This window comes from Myotis nattereri (assembly GCF_964212035.1).
Source record: "Myotis nattereri genome assembly, chromosome: 6".
Taxonomy (NCBI): Eukaryota; Metazoa; Chordata; class Mammalia; order Chiroptera; family Vespertilionidae; genus Myotis; species Myotis nattereri.
The window spans coordinates 91,269,826-91,292,216 of record NC_138081.1 but is presented as its reverse complement, the minus strand read 5'-3'; the positions used below and the strand labels follow the sequence as shown (position 1 = coordinate 91,292,216).

Sequence of the window (22,391 nt, the reverse complement as noted above, 5' to 3'; positions counted from 1 at the left end):
AACAATCAGTGTTGACCCACATGGCTGAAAAGTGAATGAAATCATATCTGGACTAAAGGAAGACAGCCAGCAGACCTCCAGCAAACATGCCACAGATAGAAAGGATTACATGGGAACGTGGGCACCTGCCCGGTCTGCCTTCTCTTAGCAATCCCACACAACACGTCAGGTAAGAGCCCGACCCCGGCACGACCTCGGAGGCACATTTCAGGGATCCTACTGTCTACTAAATGCCTTCTACTCTCCACCGTTCTTTCAGGGCCCAGCGCCGGCTGTTTTCCTGTCTGGGTTTCCACCCTACCCTTTGCTCCAGAGTACACAGTTCCAACAGGCGAGCCCGTGGACACGCCCCGCGCAGCAGCAGCACAGCAGCTGAGAGCTGGAGCTTGGCAATCTGCCGACATGGGCTTGAACCCTGGGAATGGCATCAGCCCACCTCACAGGGGTGCTGTCACTTTTTAAGGCCATAATGCACAGAAGGCACAGTTAGGACCCATAATAAAAACTGGTGGCGTGTTGGCTGTTATTCTCACCTTGGCAGCATCCCGTCTCCATTCATCTAAACGCAACCTCGCCTCGGCCCCCAGATCTTACCCCACCCACTGGCCTCAAACGATTGCTCCACCTGAACTCGGAGCAGCTCTCATCTCCTGCAGAATTCATTAGACCACCACCCCGTCTTCACCTTATTTTTATCTGCTGCATCTGTCCTTCCACAAACTAGTTTCCTGTCTCCCTGGAAGGTGAGCACCATAGGCGATGGGCCATTTCTTAGCGGTTTTCATCTTCCCTGAAGCCCCCAGCACGCTGGCTCGGCCATGGAAGGCTCCAAATCTGCTGCTGGCAAATTTGGACGGAGTGTGAGACTTTGGAGTCCGGGTTGGGCCCTTCCGATTATTTTGGAGGAAGTGATTTGAAACTCTATACTAGGTTATGCAAACCCTCCTGCTGGGAGACTGGTCTATATCCTAACTTTCTATTGTGCCTCGTGCCATAGGAAGATCAGCACTGAAGGGCTTAGAGCAGTGGTTCTCAACCTTCTGGCCCTTCAAACACAGCTCCTCATGTGGTGACCCCAATCATAAAATTATCTTCGTTGCTACTTCATATCTGTAATGTTGCTACTGTTATGAATCGTAAATATCTGATATGCAGGATGGTCTTAGGCGACCCCTGTGAAAGGGTCGTTCGACCGCCAAAGGGGTCGCGACCCACAGGTTGAGAACCGCTGGCTTAAAGCAAGTCTCTCAATATGCCACTTCGGTCAGAGGGTTATTTCGAGCTAAAGGCAATCAAAACCCAGCAGATTCAGGAAAAACTCTTCACCTCCACGCTCAATTGCCTAAATGTACATGGGAAAGGGGGCCAGTGGCAGTAAGGGAGCTAGTACCAGAAACCCCGTTTCACCTAAGCAACCTCTGTTTCCCAAGCATCCCCTCGGCCTTCCTCCCCTTTGTATCTCCAGACCCCACCCCTTTCCTAGCTCAAGAGGTTATAGAAGATTCACTCACCTGGCTGCCTTTTGTGTCTCCTATCTTTATACACTCCCGAGCCCCACACCCCCTGTATGTCCCTAATTAAATTTGTTTTTCTCCTGTTCATTTGTCACGTCATACTGTCTGACCAGCCAAATAACCTGGAAGGGAAGACAGGACAAACTTCCCACACTACAGCTCGAAGCAGTTTTCTGGGGCCATCAAACAAACGCGGGTCCCACGCGTTGGAAGGATCTCATGTACCCCAGGCAATGGCCAGTCTCCTCTCACAGGACTTTCCCATTCACTTGTCTCGTTCACATTACACACGAGTCGGTTTACCTTGTGCCAAATCATCCATGTATATCCTTCGATAGTGGCTGTTAAGTTATTCCTTCACTGATGACGAAATAGAATGACGAAAAGAGAACTCAAGGACAGAGCCAGGTTCTTCAACATGTGGCCCTTCACATGTGGGCCTTCATGGGGGCTTGATTCCGACACGAAGGTGTGGTTCTTGCCACTCCTCATGGGCTGGAATCAAACCCCTGGTTCCGTGGTGGGAGGCTCGCTTTCCAGTAACCACCCCTCTAGGATCTCAAGGCTCAAGGGCTATACGCATACAACGTATAGGCAAAGAGAGGTGCCCAGCGGGGAACGCACACTACTGACACATCTGTGCACATGCAGATACTGACTCTTAAAGCAGCAGGACTCCAGCATTTCTGAGGGTTCACATTAGACACCAGACAAGTAATTGGGACAAGGCAACAGTGGAAACACAAAACAAAAAACATGATGCTCCAGGTAAGGACATCTAAGAAAGAGGAAATGTGACTTCACTTCCTGTCCCCAAGAATTGGAATATAACTTCCTAACCTCAGTGTAGGGCCTACCCAAATGGCCAGATAAATATTTCCTTTTGTAACCAATTCACTGCTTGTCTGGTCAACACCACCCACCCCCAGGGAGGATAACGGTATATACACATCCTGCCCAGACTGGTGTTTACTCCTCTCCTGGGTTCACTGCAGGTGTCTTTTGCCCTCCAGCCCCTGTGGTTCTGCTCAGAGCCAGCAAGGGTGACTTACCCTCTGGGACAGTGACTTCCTCCTCCTGGCCATTCAGGACTCCCTCCTGCGGGGTGAGCTCTTCTTGCTCAGCTAAGCCGTTGAGTGTGGACAGCTGACCATTCTTCTGTAGGAGCTATGGGAAGACAAAACAATTTCAGTCTTCATGGCCAAGTTAGAAATCCTGTAACTTCAAGAAAAAGAAATCATTTCGAGGAGAAATACAGAGAAAGGAGGGTCAATGACAATGAAGATTTAAGTCTTTTTTATTCATCTGAATGATCCAGCTACTTTACAAAAGGTACAAGGAGCTATTGTTAAGCAGATAAATATGCACACAATTCATTCATTCATTCATTCACCTGAATACCATGCATGATTAACACACCCACCACTCCAGGCTTATTTGAGATATAACAAACAATAAACACGTCTCAGGTGTGATCCCCACCATTTTGAGCTTATAAACTACCATGGAAGGCAGATTTTTAAAAAAGTCTTTTACTTTAATGCTTCCTTGTGATTAGAAGTTATGCATATTTGAGTAGAATATGCATAAGTGACAATGGGTCCTTCTCAAGATAGAAGGCAGACAGTTAAAAAAAATAATTACTAACTCGCAGCTATGGAAATTGTCATGGCCGAAACCGGTTTGGCTCAGTGGCTAGAGCGTCGGCCTGCAGACTGAAAGGTCCCAGGTTCGATTCCGGTCAAGGGCATGTACCTGGGTTGCGGGCACATCCCCAGTAGGAGATGTGCAGGAGGCAGCTGATTGATGTTTCTCTCTCATCGATGTTTCTAACTCTCTATCTCTCTCCCTTCCTCTCTGTAAAAAATCAATAAAATATATTAAAAAAAAAATAAAGGAAAAAAAAAAAGAAGTTGTCATGAAGGAGGAACACATAGAACAAAGGACAGTAACTGAGGGCCCTAACCCAGGCTGGGGTGTCAGGAGGGCTTCTCAGAGGAAGTAAAGGTAACAATGAGGTCTAAGTTCCCAGGCAAAGGGAGTTTGAGAAGGGGGTAGTAGATGCAGAGAAGGGGGGCAAGTTGAAAGACCCCATGGTTCAAAGGCCAGTCTATCCAGAGTGAACAAAAAAGAGGTATGTAACTTTATATGAGTTATTGTTTTTCCATAAAAATATTACTAAAATGGTCATTTGCAATCTTCCCTACTGGATAGCTTGGGCAATTGAGGTCAGCAGTTGCAAAAACAATAGACATACAGACATGCCCTCAGGCCATTTTTTAAATCCTGAGACTACAGGTAAAAAAATGTTAAGCCAAATAAAAATAACACAATAAAACATAGCTGGTTTGGCTCAGTGGATAATCGGCCTGGCAGACTTAAGGGTTCCAGGTTTGATTCTGGTCAAGGGCACATGCCAGGGTTGCGGGCTCGATCCCCAGTAGGGGGCATGCAGGAGGCAGCAGATTAATGATTCTCTCTCATCACTGAAGTTTCTATCTCTCTCTCCCCCTCTCCCTTCCTCTCTGAAATCAATAAAAATATATTTTAAAAATAAATAAATAACAAAAATAGCACAATAACCCATAGGAACCTAAAGATTTCAACAATGCTTTATAGCTCATGTACTTTTCTCATTTGTCTTAAAGCCAACGTAGCAGGTGCCATGGTTCCCATTTCACAGGTGAGGACAAGAGACTGCAGGTTGGCTGGACAAGCTCAGGAATGGAGGCGGCTGTGGCCTGGAGGCCAGGACTCACCACTGACCACTTCCAGGGTTTTCCTACAACACGATGAATTGTTGCCGGACCTGTTACTACACACAGTGATGAAACGCCTCCAAGAGTATTCCACAGTATCCAGCCCTGGACCCCAAAGCAGCCTCAAAGCTTAACACTCCATGTGGCATCACTCCACGCCGCCGACAGGCCCAGGAAGCAGGCTGGCCAAATCAGTGACTCTCATCAGAGCCTTAAAGGGACAGCGGGTTCAAGACGGGACAGCGGGTTTAAGACGGTCCATGCAGAAGGCTTGAACTGTGCTACATTCATTTCACCTGGCTGTTCTCTGCTCCCGGCAAAGCTGCCCTTCAATTGCATGAGCCGCCTCCTGACCTAGTGCCACTGCATTAATGCGTGCACTGCCCATGGAATGGTTGGCTTCCACAGGCCCATGCTGAGTCCACTTATTATCAGAATACTCAGATTACATTTCCACTTAAGTTCTTCTCTTACCAAAATATGAAAGATGGGACTTTTAAATGAAACCCAATGACAAGAGCAAGGGTAGGGGAGGGAGGGCTCCACAAGGCCCATCAGCAAAAATGTCAATGATTATGAGTATTTTCACTTAATCCCACTAGTTCTGTGCACAGGTTAGACTTACATTGGATTAATAACATGAAGAAGAGCCAAGGGAGGAAAGCAAGAAACATATTATCTTAGGCTGCACGGTAACCCCATGAATCCCAGACCTAAAAAATGCTGACATATACACCACAATATGGCAAACTCAACGGGGAACATGAGAAAGCTGTTCTAGCACATTAATTTCAATGCAGTAAATGTTGGTCAATTGTGCGCCTGGTTTAGAAACCAGAACACCGAGGTTTTATAGTGATTAGAGTTCTACAGAGTTTCTATAATTCTTGAAAGATTTCTCATAATGCTTTGTGAGTTATCAAATCCAATTTGATAATTCACAAACGAGTCAAATTGAGTATCTTTTAACGTGAAGGATCTTATAGGACACAGGCACAAACTTTCATCCACGTTCAGAAATGTTATATGTATATTTAGGTGAATGAGTGAAAAAGGTGAAGGGATTAAGAAGTACAAATTGGTTGTAACAGAATGGTCATGGGGATGTAAAGCACAGCATAGGGAATATAGTCAGTAATCCTATATAATAAAAGGCTAATATGCAAATTGACCAAACGGCAGGAATGACCAGTCGCTATGACATGCACTGACCACCAGGAGGCAGACACTCAACGCAGGAGCTGCCCCCTGGTGGTCAGTGCGCTCCCACAGGGGGAGCACCGCTCAGCCAGAAGCCGGGCTCACAGCTGGCAAGCGCAGTGGTGGTGGCAGGAGCCTCTCCCGCCTGAGGCAGTGCTAAGGAGCAGTGAGCAGGTGGGCGGTAAGGAGTGAGGGGTCCCGGACTGTGAGAGGGCGCAGGCCAGGCTGAGGGACACCCCTGCCCACGAGTGCATGAATTTTGTGCACCAGGCCTCTAGTATTCTAATAACTAATTATGGTGCCAGGTGGGTGCGAGATTTATCAAGATGATCACTTAGTAAGTTACATAATGTCTAATCATGTAGGGAGGGGGTGCACCTGAAACCAAAATAATAATGTATATCAATTGTAATTAAAAATAAAAAAATGATTTAAAAAATGTTATATGTATATGATGTATATTAGACGATGTAAATAAAGTGAGTCTTAAAAACTGAGATCACCTGCCAGCCGACTTTGTATGTGAAATGTGGTAGATAAACGTTAGATCAGTCATTCCCAGCGGCCGCAGGCAACTCTCTCTACTTCAGGAAGGCACCTGATGAAGTGACTTTGGTGACAGGCAATGTATGACAGTGACATTGTTAAAATTGAGTTTTAGCATATTCATAGCTTGGGTCCAGCAAGCGCACCCAAACTGTAACCCCTGGGTAATGTCTCAAGTGAGCAGTCAGAGTCCATGACACACTGACGCCCCACACAAAAATGGGACTTCGTTCCTTGGCACACCCTGGCATTTTCACCGCTCTGAGCTCCACTTGGAGATGCTTTTTTACAACACCTCCTGTGTTCTTGGGGATGGGTAATTAACTTTCCCTCGCCAGAAAAAGGGGGGCCTTGTTTTCCTTTCCTCCCATCCTAAACCATCTAAATAACTCATACTGTTGCTAGGGGTTTAGGTGCCTCTAAGAGTTACCAGTACATTAAGGTCACCCCAAATCATAAGAAACCTAACCCACACTCCTTAACATTTAAGCCCTTTCTGTCTGTATATGCCTATGGGCATTCATTTTTTTTAAAAAAGGGAGAATACATGCTTTTTATAACCTGATTGTTTCAGATATTATGGATGTATTTCTTTATCAATAGTCAATAAACACGTAGCCGCTCGTCCTCAGTCATTCTCTCAAAAGTTATGCCTTTTGAGATGGGAACCAGGCTTGAAAGACAGGCTCCTTGCATTTAAACCCAGTAAGCACCAGAGAACCTATTTTCCCACTGGCTTTGCGCTTCAAAAAGGGTAAACGCCTCCTTTGAGCAAATCAAAACCCTCAATGTTTTCAAGCTTATATCCTCTGAGAGGGTCAGCCAGAGTTCACTCCCGTAAAGTATTACCACATTACAGCTAAACAAAACGCTGAAAAAAAGATCTCCAGGGCTTCCAGCAGCCGTGTTTTCCTCTCGTTCCTGTAAGAACAACGGACAATCTCCAAAATGGCAGCCAAGGCATTGCAGAAAAATGACCAGATTTTGCTCCCCTTCCTGCTCCACTGGCGTAAGCCATGGGGGTCTCAAGCTCTTTAATGAATGGACAAACAGATGCCCTCCTGACAGCTGTCAGGATGTTGGGGAAGAGGAGGTGGGCCTGCTAGGTCACTGTGTTCACCACCGAAGCGATGCTCCCGGCGGTTCATTCTCACTGGATGACGCACCGGGTGGGAGGGGCCCCGGGTCCCGAATTCCAGGTGGTAGATGGGGCTGCGAGCCTGCAGTTCACCCCGACTCCAGCGGCAAACCCCACGAAGCAGAACTGTTAAGTGGGTGTAGGCAGGAAGGAACCAGAACCTCATGAATATAACAAGGAAACACACATAATTAGAATAAAAAAGATTACTTGGAAGGAATTTTAAATCCATGACAAAATTTGTAAAGAAAACTCTTCAGTGTGTTTCCTTCGTTCTAATAGAAAAGTGTTTTGAAAGTAAAACTTTAAAAAAAGTCAAAGAGAAGAAAATCTAAATCAGAGTATAGGTCAGTAAATGTCTTTGGAGATTAAGTTTAAGTGTGCATGCCCATTGGCTCTACCTAGTCTAACAGATATGGATCTGTATACACATGCAAAATGCGCAACACACAATAATTGATCATAGCAACAACCTTAAACATCTATCAGTAGAGGGAAGAATGAAATGATGAGATATCCATATCATAGAAAGCAATGAAAGGAATGACGTAAATCTAGACACAGTGATGTGGGTAGCTGTCCCCAATGAAAGTGAAAAAAAGCAAGTTGCTGAGACTGTGTTGCTTTATAATTTCTTTAAGTTTAAACAAAAATAACTAATAGGAAGGGAGGTGGGGGAAAAGTGCTTGCTCCTATGTTTGTAGAAGCATTAAAAAAAAAGTCAGGAATGAGCCCTGGCCAGTTTGGCTCAGTGGACAGAGCGTCGGCCTGAGGACCAAAGGGTCCTGGGTTTGATTCAAGTCAAGGAAGGGCACATACCTTGGTTGCAGGCTCCTCCCCCGCCAAGTCCCTGGTCGGGCGCATGCAGGAGGCAACCAATCGATGTGTTTCTCTCACGTTAATATTTCTCTCTGTCTTTCCCTCTCCCTTCCACTCTCTCTAAAAATCAATGAAAAAATAGCCTCAGGTGAGGATTAACAATAAATAAATAAATAAATAAATAAATTTTTAAAAATGTAAAAAAAAGCCAGGAATCATGTCTCAAATCTTTAACAATGGCTACCTCTGTGGAATTGTTTGGTTTTATCCTTTGGAGAAGGATTGAGGAAGAATCATGGTGTATGTTTTATTCACTTTATCGTTATAAAAGTGAAACATGCATTGGGCCCTAAAGTCCATTGACTGTTACGCTTATAAGCATGTCCAATGTATATTTAAATTCCTAGAAACAGGCAGGAACCAAAGTGGAGGCTAAATGTGGGCACCGATGACTCCATCAGCAATCCATAGAATACGGATTTTAGCCCTAATTTTTGTGAGCAATCTGGCCTGAACTCTTTAATCCCTCTCAGCCTCTCCCCACAGCAGTACTTTCCAACAAGCCAGCTCACAGAAGCCGTGTCTCAGGATGAAAGCATCTACACGGGCAAGCTCCCTCCGAGATGCAGAAAGAAAACCGTATAGCAACACCCATGTTCAAATACTTTCAAAGGTTTTCTTTAAGATGCTGTAACATTATTGGAAATCCTGTGATGTGTGATATAATAATGTGGGTATATTGTTTTATAACATCCTCAGCGCTTAGAGGTATATTAATGCTGGATCTACAGATGACATATCCTGTATACTTTAAAATGCTCAAATAAAATATAAAAATTAACATGAGACAAAATAAGCTTGGTACAGTGTTGATGACAGTGGAAGCTGGGGGATGGGTACATGGGTGTTTGTTATAGTATCCTCTGCTCTTAAGGATGGTTTGAAATTTTCCAGAATTGAAAGAAAAACAATATGTTTTCTTTAGAGGAGCTTCTTGCCGTTTAACCTTGGGGTGCAGTCAATAAAATATGTAAAGTCCAGAAAGCTTCAGAACAGTCAACAGGATTTTTAATTGTTTTGTGTTTTAAATAGTAAAATGTTTCATCCCTTCATCATGATCTAATTTCTAATTAACTCAAGATCTATAGAAAGTGGTGCTACGGCAATCTTTATATAGAAGGAAGACATAATTTATATTCCATGAATTTAAATAAGTTTTAAGGCAACCCACAAAAGAAAAATATGAGATCTTTTAACTTGCAAGGCTTTTCAAAGAGACGGAATATGAACTGCGTATCCAGTTTCCGAGGAACTGTCAGCACGTTGAGCCGAGAGCTCTCTCGGGCCACCTGAAGCCGAGAAGAGAGTGTCCACCCCCCCCCCCCCAACCACACACCCCATCCCAGTCGGGAGTGATGCTAGTGACCTATAAACAGAAGCAGCCCTGGTCTCTGAGAAGCTGACCTTTCTGCCCCCAATTTTCCTCCTGGAAGGGATGACAGACCCTCCTGTAAGTGTGACAGCTTCCCCCCCTCAACTCTTCACACCCCGAAGCCTCTGATCTTTAAATAAAACCTCCGCTTGCTACTTCTTTCCACTCAGATATTCCACAGATCAAAACCCGCAAGCAAACATCATCTGACTGGTGACACTGCTTCTAACAGGATGGCGATAGTTTCAAGGACCCAGAAAGGGCGGGGAGGGGCATCTCATCACCATCATCCAGAGTCAGGACGGCTGCCAGCCCTGTACAATGAGAACATAGCGTCCAGCCAGGCCGGTGTGGCTCGATGGTTGAGCACCGAACTATGAACCAGGAGGTTGAGGTTCAATTCCTGGTCAGGGAACATGCCTGGGGTTGCCGGCTCAATCCCCCGTATGGGGGGCTTGCAGGAGGCAACTGATCAATGATTCTCTCTCATCATTGATATTTCTATCTCTCCCTCCCTTTCCCTTCCTCTCTGAAATCAATAAAGATATATTTTAAAAAAAGAAGAAAGAAAGCAAGCCAGGGTCCAGCTGTCTGGACTCTCCATACACCAGCATTTTATCTTACAGGTCTTCATTTCTTAGATCTGACTTGGAGTCCACAGTGTTGTTCAACTGGACAACATCCCCCTACCAACTGCCAGAGGTAAAAAATACTCACCAAGGAGCAACATTTAACCAAGTTCCTACTTGATTGGCTTAGACTGTTTTCATTGTGCACCATGGATTTAGTTAAATCCTAGTGGAAAATATTCTAATGTGCAGAATGTGAAGATTAATCTGATTTTGCCTTCGAAATTGCAATGCACTATATAAGGGAAGTTTCTGGAATAGTATCTGAACAGCACATGAGCCTATGGGTGCATAAATGCCACTTGGTGAAGGGTATAAAAACCACATAGACAGTCTCTGGTCACTGCCTACAAATCCCTGATTGCTCGTAGTTTTCAGTAGAATTTGTGAAAATTACTTACGGTAGTTAAGTAACTGCCTTACTTAACTCAGACTCATTCTTCCAGACAGATATGAGAGAAAGAATGAATGCTAAGAGAGCCACTGAAAATCACTATTTGCTTTTAGGGTGCAAAATTAATTTTCATTTTAATTGAACAGTATTCAAATTGTTGAGTGTTTTAGAGAATAATATCTCAATTTGATTACTTAAATCCCAAAGGACACTGCCCACTTCAGGTGAACTCATTTTATTAAAAATGTTGGGGGGGGGGGGGTGCGGGTGGCGAGATGGTTTCGCTCAGCGAATAGAGTGTTGGCCTGTGGACCAAAGGGTCCCAGGTTCAATTCCAGTCAAGGGGCACATACCTTGGTTGCAGGCTCCTCCCCAGCCTGGGCCTTGGTCAGGGCTCGTGCAGGAAGCAACCAGTTAATGTGTTTCTCTCATATCAATGTTTCTCTCTATCTTTCCCTCTCTCTTCCACTCTCCCTAAAAATCAATGGAAAAATATCCTTGGATGAGGATTAACAACAACAACAACAAAAGAATGTTGGGGGGGGCAGGTAGAGGGGTGGAGGTGGCAGAGGGTATATGGGGGGAAAGGGGGCAAGAATTTTTTTTTAAAATATATATTTTTTTAAATAAATTTTATTGATTTTTTACAGAGAGGAAGGGAGAGGAATTGAGTTAGAAACATCGACGAGAGAGAAACATCGATCAGCTGCCTTCTGCACACTCCCCACTGGGGATGTGCCCACAACCAAGGTACATGCCCTTGACCAGAATTGAACCTGGGACCCTTGAGTCCGCAGGCCGATGCTCTATCCACTGAGCTAAACCGGTTAGGGCAAGAATTTTTAAAAAAGAAATAAAACAATTCATTGGCCTGTAAAAAAAACAAGGAAGACATAAGGAAATGCGTAATGCTAAGAATTATCAATGTCAGGATTCAGGTTTAAAACTTAGAAAATTCTTTGACATCTTCAGCAGAGATTAAATCAACACGGATAAAAGGAAAATGCTGTAGGATGAGGTAAAAAGAAAGATGGACAGAGATAGATGGATAAGAAACCAAAAAGAATGTTATCTACAAATTAGGTCTCTAAATGTCAAAGATCAGCTTTTTCCCAAACTAGTAGCCAAGCATAATGGTAATATACCAGGTATACCAATGCCATTATACCAGGAATTATCTCAGAAGTGTTCTGTGCTCAATTTGGCTTGGGAACTCTGATCTAGAAAAGATAAGCAGATTTATTTGACTTTGGAAACTCTTTATTATGCATTTTTTTCTAAAATGACTTGCAGAACCCTTTGTGAGCCACAGCTATTAACATCCCTCCTAACTAAAGACACCAGGGTAAATACAGTATGTTTTAACACACAACATTTCAGTCAAATACTGCCCTACTCTGAAAAGTTATAGTTGTTTTAAAAAGTATTAAAACTCCTGGATTCTCTGGGAAAGTATGCAAAAGAAAACAAAGAGCTCTAAATCTGGGGAGGTGAGAGAGCAACCGTGCTGATTTCAGGCAAAGGGAATTTATAAGATCTCTGCTTGAGATTAAGGAAATAAAAAGCACCACCTACCGCCGACAGCAATTCACTGTGTGAAGATGGTCTACCAGAAGTCCGGTGTGTGAAATGCCTACCTGGGAATGTTTGGAGCCCCCACAACACTGACGTCTGTATCGTGCTTAGGACAGAGAGATGCTCCATGAATACAACTGAAGACACCTGTGCATCCTAGGCCAAGCCTCTGACACTACCAGCATCTTCCTCTCGGTGGACACTGCACACAGGGATTGCAGGACTTGAGGCATCCTTGTTCCCCACCCCAAATGTGCCACCTAACACTCCTGGTTAAGAATCACTACTCACCTTCAGAGAACCAAAAAAGAGCTCTAAAGGTTGAACTGAACTTGAAGAATTATATTCTTTTTCTTCCCCAACTTGCTTTAAACCAAGTAAATGCATTCCTGGCCCTAGCTGGTTTGGTTCAGTGGATAGAGCACTGGCCCACGGACTGAAGAGTCCCAGGTTTGATTTCCGTCAAGGGCACGTACGTTGATTGCAGATTCCCTGGCCCTGGTCAGGTTGTGTGCAGGAGGCAACCTACCGATGTGTCTCTCTCACATCGATGTTTCTCTCTGTCTCTCGCTCTTCCTTCCACTCTCTCTAAAAATCAATGGAAAAATATCCCAGGTGAGGATTAACACGGAAGGGAGGAAAAGAAGGAGGGAAGGAGGAAGGAAATGCATTCCTAGTTACAGTATCGTTGTGTTGGATCAATAACATAAACCATCTAACAGATCCAGTGAACCATGGTTCAGATGGCTTTTGTGATAAGGACAGGGAACAAGTCCGACTCTCACTTTACTTCCACTCTTCTTAAACTTCAAAACAATGCTAACGTTCCATGTTTAACAGAAAACTAAGCACCTAATACCTACTGGTTACTTATTTGACACTGGGCCCCAGTGGGTGGGGCCTACACCCTATCAAGATCGTGTCCACCCATCTTGTCAAGTTAGCTTATATTCTAAAGCGTATATTCTAGTGTTATGATACATAGCGTGAATGTCTAAGACAAGCTAATTTCTCCCCCCTTCTGAATCGTACCTACAAGATGTACAGGGCAAAGCAACCGCCTCCACAGACCCCAAATGCAAAATATTCCTGGGAAGACAACCATGAAAACGAGTTGCCTAAAAGCACAAGACTGTGTCCTGAGACATTTCTGACAACTCGCACACCTCGTTCCTTCGGAGCCCCTGTACCAGCAAGTTCACAGTCCCATTTGTGGTAGATGTAGAGGTCAAGATCCCAATTCCCACTCAACCCCTACACACCACGCCCCCTTCGAGTCGTTCCTCTCTCACTGAGTGCTGCTTCTCTCAAAGGGATCTGCATTTGGTGTGAAATACAGCACGTCCTGGCTGAGGAATTTAATAATACAAAATGGTATGAAACCACTGCATGCCACAGAAAGCCTGAATAGTTCCTTAGCCCGGCAGATAAATAATTTTGACAAAATTGGGAAACCAGCGTCATCTCAAGTAAACTTTAGATTTTAAGGAGCAAAAGTTTTTAGATGCTAGTATTATTTCTTCTAATCAAAGGCGTGTCCCCAAGACACAATATGAGAAACCTCACCATGGAGGGAGTCAGAAATGAGATATGTCCAGCGCCCAAACTCGGCACAACAGACTCCCATATCCCAAACCAGGCGCACACCTGGGTTTGAGTGAGGACCTGGGGGCAGAGGCCCATCCCTTACTTATAGGGCAGAAAGGAGACCCAGGAAGGAGGGAGGGTCTTTTAATAAGAAGCTCTTCTCCCATCCTTGACAAGTTTGTTTATTTGCTCATTTGTTAGTTGGGTTGTTGGTTGGTTGGTTGGTTAGCATTTGTTTGTTAGTTGTCTGGTTAGTTGGTTGGGTCAGCATCCCAAGGCAGCACGCATCACACCACCTGCTGCAGGTTCTACACCCTGGTGACGCCTGCAGTATGGGGCGATGGGAACAGAAGTTTACTCCAAATACCACCCAGCACGGGTATTATTTAGGAGGGTCACTGAGATCACTGTCAACATTAAATAACATCCACTACCAGTGTGCACATTCAGTGGCTGTACTGCCTTTGACCCACGCTGCTTAGAATGACTGCTGATTGGAAAAAAAAATCCAGTTAGAATTTATCCATCCCCCCGCCTCCCCCTGCTCCTTCCATTGGAAGTCTGTGCTCCATTCGATGGGAAAGAAAATGAACAAGCACCATCCATCGATCGTCTTCTTTGCAATAGAATGAACTTAATTTGCAAAGATGGCCCATCTAAGATAATGTGATTTACCCAAGAATAACGATTGTGATCCTATAACGTTCTACTCCAAATATGTCTGGCACCATCTCTGAAACACTTCAGAAACAGAAGAGAAAAGCAGCAAATTGCTGGTCCACAAAGAGCCGTGCTCTGTTTGCTAAACAGCATCGACGGCTTCCTAGGCTGAATTCGAAGCTGCTTCTCAATTGATTAAGTGTCGGCCTCACATCTGCTGCGTCCTGAGGTCGCGAAGGCAGGGGTTCCTTCCGCTGCCAGAACCTCTCCCACCCGCCCACCGGGGGCTGCTGGGCTGGAAGGCCCCCGGCCAGGAAGGGGAGGGGCGGTGAGAGCTATACTGAGCCATCCCCAGGGACTTCCAGACATGCCTCCTTCTCTGTGGAAAAGCAAAACCAAACAAACAAAAACTACAGGAACTTTCCTCCACACCAGGGCAGGGATTGCTTAAGGGAGTCACGAAGCATCCAGCTCTGATCATGGACTTGCAGATGCCATTTTGGAGAGTCCACGTAGGGTCTGTAGACGGTTAATAGCAGAATTCAAATGATAAACTGAAATGGGTTTCTCTGACGTGTGCGCTTAGCTCAGCACTGCCTGGAATGCAAACGGCCTGCCATGTGCCAAATCTAAGTGACGCGAACGCCGTCCCGCCGCTCCCTGGCACAGCCAGGGTTGACCCCGGGTCCGAGTAAACAAGGATTCTGTCCAGGCCCACAGACTCACAAGGGGCAGGTCTCGGCAGGACCCTCCCCTACCTGGTAAAAGGCCACGGTGCTTCTGTGGGCCCAGCAGAGCATCGTGGGACAAAGGGAAAGTGTGCTTTACAACTACACAGATGGGAGGGAACCCCAGCTCAGCCCCGAGACAGGTGAGCTCATTTCTCAGGCTCGGAGCCTCGGTTTGCTCCCCTACGAAATGGGGATAATACTGTGCAGAGTTGGCGTTGTGGTCACACCCCAACCCAGTTCAATCAGAACCTCTGGGTAGGGGACCCGGGTCTCACTCATGTCTAACGCTCCCCGGGAGATTCCAGGGCAGCCACTGTCCCACCAGAAGGAGACGAACCAAAGGAACCTGATGATTGGCGAGTAGAAACACTGGGTTTGGCGATTTGTAAAAACTGGAAATCGACCCTCAAAAGGCAAACACATCAGAATGCGGGTGAGGTACCAGGAGGTACGGTTCCATGTGCGGGGGGGGGGGGGGGGGAAGGCAGTTTCTAAGGAAGGAGGGGAGGTAACTTGCTGGGGAGGGGGAGAGGTAAAAAAGCACAAGAGAAAGTGGTGAAGATTGGGGGTCCCCACTGTGGGGCAGAGGAGAGGACGGCAGCATTTGATAAAATGACAGTGGGGTCCCAGCTGAACTTGGAGGTCTCAGTGCTGGGATCAACCCGCTTGGCCTGCATCTTCCTCTGGGGGCACTCAGCAGGGTGGATGTAGCCGTGGAGACGGGATGCAAGCCGTGGGGGAGGTCAGCAGTGAGCACTGCTTCTCCATTCCAACCCACCCGTCCACACCGGGACTCGGCTCCTCCCACACCCGCTGATGCCGCCACCTGGCGGGGGGATCTCCTACCCAGCCCTCCTGAAGGTGCCCAGAAAAGATGGCACTTTGCCTTCTGAGACCCTGCCCAGGGCTCCTGTCACCCAAATGGCCCCATCAGGCTACCTGAGCTCAGTGGAGAAGGAACATCATAATACTAGTTCCTATAAGCATTAATAGCTGCTAAAATAAGTTTTTCGTTAAAAAATAGTAACTATTGTAAGATATTTAAGATTATTTCTGGACAATGAATGTATATTAAAACAAAACAGCCAGCCGGCGTGGCTCAGTGGTCGACCTATGAACCAGGATGTCACAGTTCGATTCCTGGTCAAGGCACATGCCCAGGTTGCAGGCTCCATCCCCAGTGTGGGGCGTGCAGGAGGCAGTCAATCAATGAGTCCCTCTCATCATGGATGTTTCTACCTCTCTCTCCCTCTCCCTTCTCTCTGAAGTCAATAAAAATATAAAAATAAATATTTTTAAAAATAAAGCAAAACAACAACAAAACTGACCCAAACCCTAACCATGCCAGTCATCCTATTACCTAAGGAGCAAAGAATCATCATCTAGGTCACACAGTGGAAATCTTTGCAAGGTCAGCATCTCTCAGCCTTGGCTTTGAATGAGCAAGGAGTTGAGCCAATTACATCCTCAGGAGGGAAATGACATCTGGGCAGCCCCACACCTTCTCCTTACAAAATTAGCTGGACCACAGAAAAAAGAAAAAATGGCCCAAGACATCCAATTAAAAAAAGATCCTCCAGAAAAACACAAGCCAAAGAGGAAAGCACTTTCTGTAGGGACCTGATTATTACATGAACAGAAGTGATCTTATACAAGTGCATTTCCCATTAAAAAGGAAATCCATTAACCTAATTTATAAATCATACGTTATCCCTGTCAAAATAGCTTTTAGAGCTCCCAGCTACGACAGAGAACATCTAGTAAAGCCATTAGTGCCTCACCTTTTAGCTTCGTCAGTGATACCGTGGAACAGAGGCAGCCTCCTTCCCAGCATCAACACCCCCAAAGCCCTGTCCTGAATCAGGAGGTAGAGGCATTAGTTGGGGAGAAACTCACTCTGTCCTCCAAATGCAGATGTTTTTACTTCTGAGAGGGAGTGGCTTGGGGGTGAGAGGAGGGAGGGACAACCAGATGTACCCCCCCCCCCCCCCCGTCAAATATGAATTAAATATTTTAGGAGATCTCTGTAACCCGGAGTTTTAACTACCCACTTTCAAAGAGCACTTAATTTTAGCACCTATTCAAGTCAATTTGAATGGTGTGCCCCTGTGTCTTTAACCGAATAAAATATATTTACCACCATCTCAGCTGGCTTCACCACCCCAAAAACTGAGGGATCTTGATCAAGTCAACAACAGCAGCTCTGGTTCTCTTTTGATTGTTTGTTCTATAAAATTTAAGCCCAGAGCTCTAAGCTTCTTTGAATTGGATGGTATTCAAGACTCTCAGGCAAGAACAGCAAGTGCCCTGGCCCGTGTGGCTCAGTTGGTTGGAGCGTCATTCTGTACACCAAAGGCTGCAGGTTTGATTCCAACTCAGGGCACATGCCAGGGTTACAGGTTCTATCTCTGGTTGGGCGCCTAGGAGAAGTAAATGATTGATGTCTCTCTCTCTCTCTCTCTCTCTCTCTCTCTCTCTCTCTCACACACGCGCGCACACACACACACACACACACACACACACACACACACACATCAATGAGCATGCCCTCAGGTGAGGATTTAAAAAGACAACGAAGAACCGCAAGTTACTCTGCTTTGACACCTGGATACACAAAGAGTAGAAAGTGGCTTGTTTCGTCCACAAGTGCTTCAGTAAACAACGGGCATCCACATGCAGATGGCTGATTCCTTAACCACTTGGCAAGCAAATAAAACGAAATGAAATGACTTCCAGAAGGAAAGACTTCAACGGCTAGCAAAATAGTCTCCAATACTCCCACTGAGTGACTAGAAAAGGAAGTTTCTTTTTTAATTTTTGTTTTTATTGACTTTTAGAGAGAGAGAGAGAGAAGGAGAGGGAAAGAGAGAAACGCTGATTCGCTGGCTCCTGCATGCCTGCTACTGGGGGTCGAGCCCACCACCTGGGCATATGACCAGAATTGAACCAGCAACCTTTCGGTGCATGGGATGCCGTCCAGCCATCTGAGCCGCACCGGCCAGGGTGTTTTTGTTTTTGAAGAATGCAAGCCAACACCTGCTCTAACTCAGGGTGGTGGAGCAGTGTGGGCTGCTGTAGATCTTGAACTCTGTTTGAGAGCAAGCCAGGGAGAAACTATTTGGATGCAGAACATAGAGCTGGGAAGACAGGTGCCAGACTTCCCTGCTGACTTGATTTGAAATATGCACAAAATCCTTTCAACTTAATGCTATTCCCACAGCAAGCTCACTTCTTCAGGAGTAAGGGATATACCTAAACAACGCCCTATCAATGACCCATTCTCAAAATCATTATCTTCATCTTTTTTTTTTTTTTAATTATCTCCTCCAGCAGATGACCAGATTGTCGGTGTGAATGGTCACAAGGCTCTGCTCTTTGGCGACCAAACACTAACTTACAGGAGATGATTTGCTTTAAATTCACAGAAACTGAAAAATACATCGGCTTCTTCATCACAGGCTGCACAAATGATTTCCCTTCCCCCCCAAATTCACCCAAATGGTAAACTGTAATACACTGAATATTTTTTGTTTTCTTTACACAATCTACACCAGCCCCCTTTATTGCATGAAACTGGTTTTGTTGTTGTTTTTCTGAAACAAGCATGGATTATGACTGGAGAAGTTACTGCAAAAAAGAGTTTTTTTGTGAATACACATCTGTCTCAAACTTCTAAAAAACATTCTCTTTTCATCTTTTCCATAAACTCTCCACTGAGGATTGCAAGCTCTCTGGTAACCAGTAGTTTGAAAAGGACACACAGAGAAAAAAAATGCAGTTCTCTGATGTCTAAGATCACCTCCTGGCAAGGAAAAAATAGCTCAATGGCAAATGCAAAACTGTGAGTCACTGCCAAGACAGAAAAATATGATTGGGTACCCATTTCATATAATAATGGGGAAATAGTTTTAAGATTGAAAAGTTTTGCAACCAATTAGATTAGCAAACGTCCTATAAAACTGTTTCCATTTATTGCCTCTGGCGAGTAGGGGACAGCATTTTGCTTTCATATGTAAGTTTTTATGATGGAATTAGTCTTACTTGATCCCATTCATCCCCATTCTTTTGCTTCATAAATTATGGACTTTACACTATCTGATCTTGAAGTCGCAGAATCTTGCAAGCTAGATCACTATACACTCAAGTGTCTGTATTGGCCTGCTCCAGCTGCTATAACAAACACCACAAACTGGGTGGTTTCAACAGACATTTATTTCTCAGTTCTGGAGGATGGGAAGTTCAAGATCAAGGTGCCAGCCAATTTGATTTCCGGTAGAGGGAACGAGCTATAGGATGGTTCAATCATCTCTCACCCCTGGACCCAGGTCTGACCACCAATTCGCAGTCAGGACCGCTATGGGCCTCTACCAGGGTTTCCTCTGGTTTTGCCCTGCCCAGGCATAGTTCACCATCTCTCCGGTCCTAACAAGTGGGCTCATGCTCCAGCTCCCGCCCAGGATTAATGGATCAAGTCATCAGAGAGGAGGCATCAGGGGGAAAGCAGCTTCAAAGAACCGCCATGAGTGGTAACACCATTAGACCCCTAGCCACAGAGCCCCTCATTTTAGAGAACCCCATTCTAGCCCTCCTCTACTAACCTTTCGCTACCCTTCAGGAACCAAGAGGGCAAACCTACCTGATATTAACATCTCACCTGCCCTGTGACCCGAGACTCGAGTTCCCAGGGGTATCCCTAAGCCAGGGGGCCAGCCAACGGGCATTTGCTATGGTGGAGGATGGGAGGAGGGACAGAGCATGGGCAGTGGGCTGGACAATCGCATGCATGTGCGGGCGGCCCCTCAAGGTGTAGGGGCAGCCAGGAGTGGGAAGAGGACAGGCTGGAGGTTGGTGCTGCTTGACTACGAATTCTAACCTCAGACCTGGACTGCCAGGTCATTTCAAAGGTTTAGTTGCCAAGATAGGAGGATATGACACTTCATTTAATAGTACCTAAACCTCACAGATCATTGAGAGGATTACAGGAGTTAACATTTGTAAAGGGCCTTCGACAACCCCTGGACCACAGTCAGCACTAGGTAATAAGATAACACCAGGGAATACAATCTCAAAACAATCACCACTTTTGTTTTCCCAAGAGTTAGGAAAGGTTCTGGGTGTGGGCATTCTCGGCCACTGAGGTAAGACCGGTGCGAATGGCGCTCAAGGTTTGTTGTTCTCAATTTGAAATCCATTATAACCCTTTGCTTAAAAATTTATGCAATTTATGCATTTAGAAACAATGACGTGAGTTTTGATGAAGAACACTTTAAAACTCACTGTCCTGCCGAAACCGGTTTGGCTCAGTGGATAGAGCGTCGGCCTGCGGACTGGGAGGTCCCAGGTTCGATTCTGGTCAAGGGCATGTGCCTTGGTTGCAGGCACATCCCCGGTGGGAGATGTGCAGGAGGCAGCTGATCGATGTTTCTAACTCTCTATCTCTCTCTCCCTTCCTCTCTGTAAAAAATCAATAAAATATATTAAAAAATAAGATAAGATAAAATAAAATAAAACTCACTGTCCTAAAGCTAAGTCATGAACGAGGCACGATCTTTTAATAACTAACACCAAAAACACCACTGCACAGAGAGCGATCTCTAACCAAACGGTGTTCAAAGAGAGGGCCTTTCCAAAACCCCAAGTCCGACCAGATTTATGATTCTTCTTCGATGACAATGAACTACACTTGGCTTCTCCTTCCTTGTGAGTCTATCCACATTCATACAGTATGGGCCCCCAAAATTATTTTCAACACAGAAGTTAACATGAAATTAATTCATGAGCTTTTCAAATATTATCTTAAGTGATGAAAATCTGCATCTCATCACGGTAGATTTTAAATAAAATGCAAAAGATGGATAAATCCTACTATCCCTCTTCCATAGTAGTAACAGAAATGTTTCATCCTTGCTAAGAAACACACACACACACACACACACACACACACACACACACTCCCCTCTTAGCTGTTCCCTAAGGATAAGACTTAACATGCCTCTATATTTCGAAGACTAATGCTTTATTTAATATTAGGAAAAACACCCCGTGCCAAGTGAACCAATACAGTTGAAAAATAAATTCTTACAAAATCCACACATTACTCTAAATTTTGTTCCTATGTATATTCTTATTAGCATTTAAAATGCCTTTTGCCATAACCGGTTTGGCTCAGTGGATAGAGCGTCGGCCTGCGAACTGAAAGGTCCCAGGTTCCATTCCGGTCAAGGGCATGTACCTTGATTGCGGGCACATCCCCAGTAGGAGATGTGCTGGAGGCAGCTGATCGATGTTTCTCTCTCATCGATGTTTCTAACTCTCTATCTCTCTCCCTTCTTCTCTGTAAAAAATCAATAAAATATATTAAAAAATAAATAAAAATAAAAAATAAAATGCCTTTTTATGATTGTTCAATAATAACAAAGCTCAAGGAAACACTGGACTTCTAGCCCTGTCTAAATATAGCACACCAAAGGAAACGGTTAAATAGAGGCAATAGTCTACTTGTGGGTTTGAGTCTTCCTATTTTGTTAAGGAACCTGGTTAGTTTTTAGATCCACGAATTAACTCATTCAACACATATCTAGTGAACGTCTATTATTTATTAAGCCTAAATTTTTAAGGCAAAGGAATTTAACAGGTATTATTTCAAATTATTTCAATTCTAGAAAGTTCTCCCGTTGTAAACATCCCAGTGTTTAAAAACAGGATACCCAGGAGCCCTCCTTCCATTCATTTTGCATCTTAAACATTCTTTTTAAAGGAATAAAAGTCCAGGAAGTGAGTTTTATCTGTATGGGCGTGATTATCATCTCCACCCCAGAGAGATCAATTCCAGGCTTTCTTTTAAATTAGGAGCACGCATTCTGCTTAGTAAGGCATTCCGGCCTCTGTAACATTTATAACTGACAAACCTTCCTGGCAGCCCCATCGGTTAACAGCCACGCTCAGGCGTTGGCTCAGCCTCTCCATCTGCCGCGATGGAGCCCGGAGCCCCAGCCTGCGGAACCCACCTTTAAACAGCTGCAGGGGTCATGACCCCGAGGAAAGAACGGATTCATTTTCCTCAAGATTTCCTAAGGTGCTGTGTTTGCTTTTAGGTTGGCTTGTTTTCTTGTTAACTAAATGTCCAAGAGCAAGACTGGCTTTAAATCGCTGAAACCGAGTGAGTGCCTATGGAAACGCATGCACAAAGGATTCCACCTCAAAACTGCCAAGAAAAGCGCAGTCCTGGGATTTATCTCTAAAAGACAGGTCTCTGTTTTTCTTATTAAATAGATAAATCAATAAAGGGACAATGCTATCAAGGGGCTAGCTAAATCTTCCATAAAAGCATATGATTGTGATGAAACGCAATCGGTGACTTCCTGGGGGAAAGGGGGTATAAAAAATGTGAGTTCCTCCAAGTGGCAG

General features: G+C 44.9%; 1 protein-coding gene across 1 annotated transcript in view; it reads right to left on the bottom strand.

The window, feature by feature from the left end:
• The window catches only part of AKAP12 (A-kinase anchoring protein 12), a 75,761-nt gene that overhangs the window by 32,280 nt on the left and 21,090 nt on the right, over window positions 1-22,391 (bottom strand). Inside the window, exon 3 of the mRNA XM_081093671.1 lies at window positions 2,567-2,681. Within this exon, the coding sequence (XP_080949797.1) occupies window positions 2,567-2,681 (115 nt within the window). The remainder of the gene's footprint in view (window positions 1-2,566; window positions 2,682-22,391) is intronic.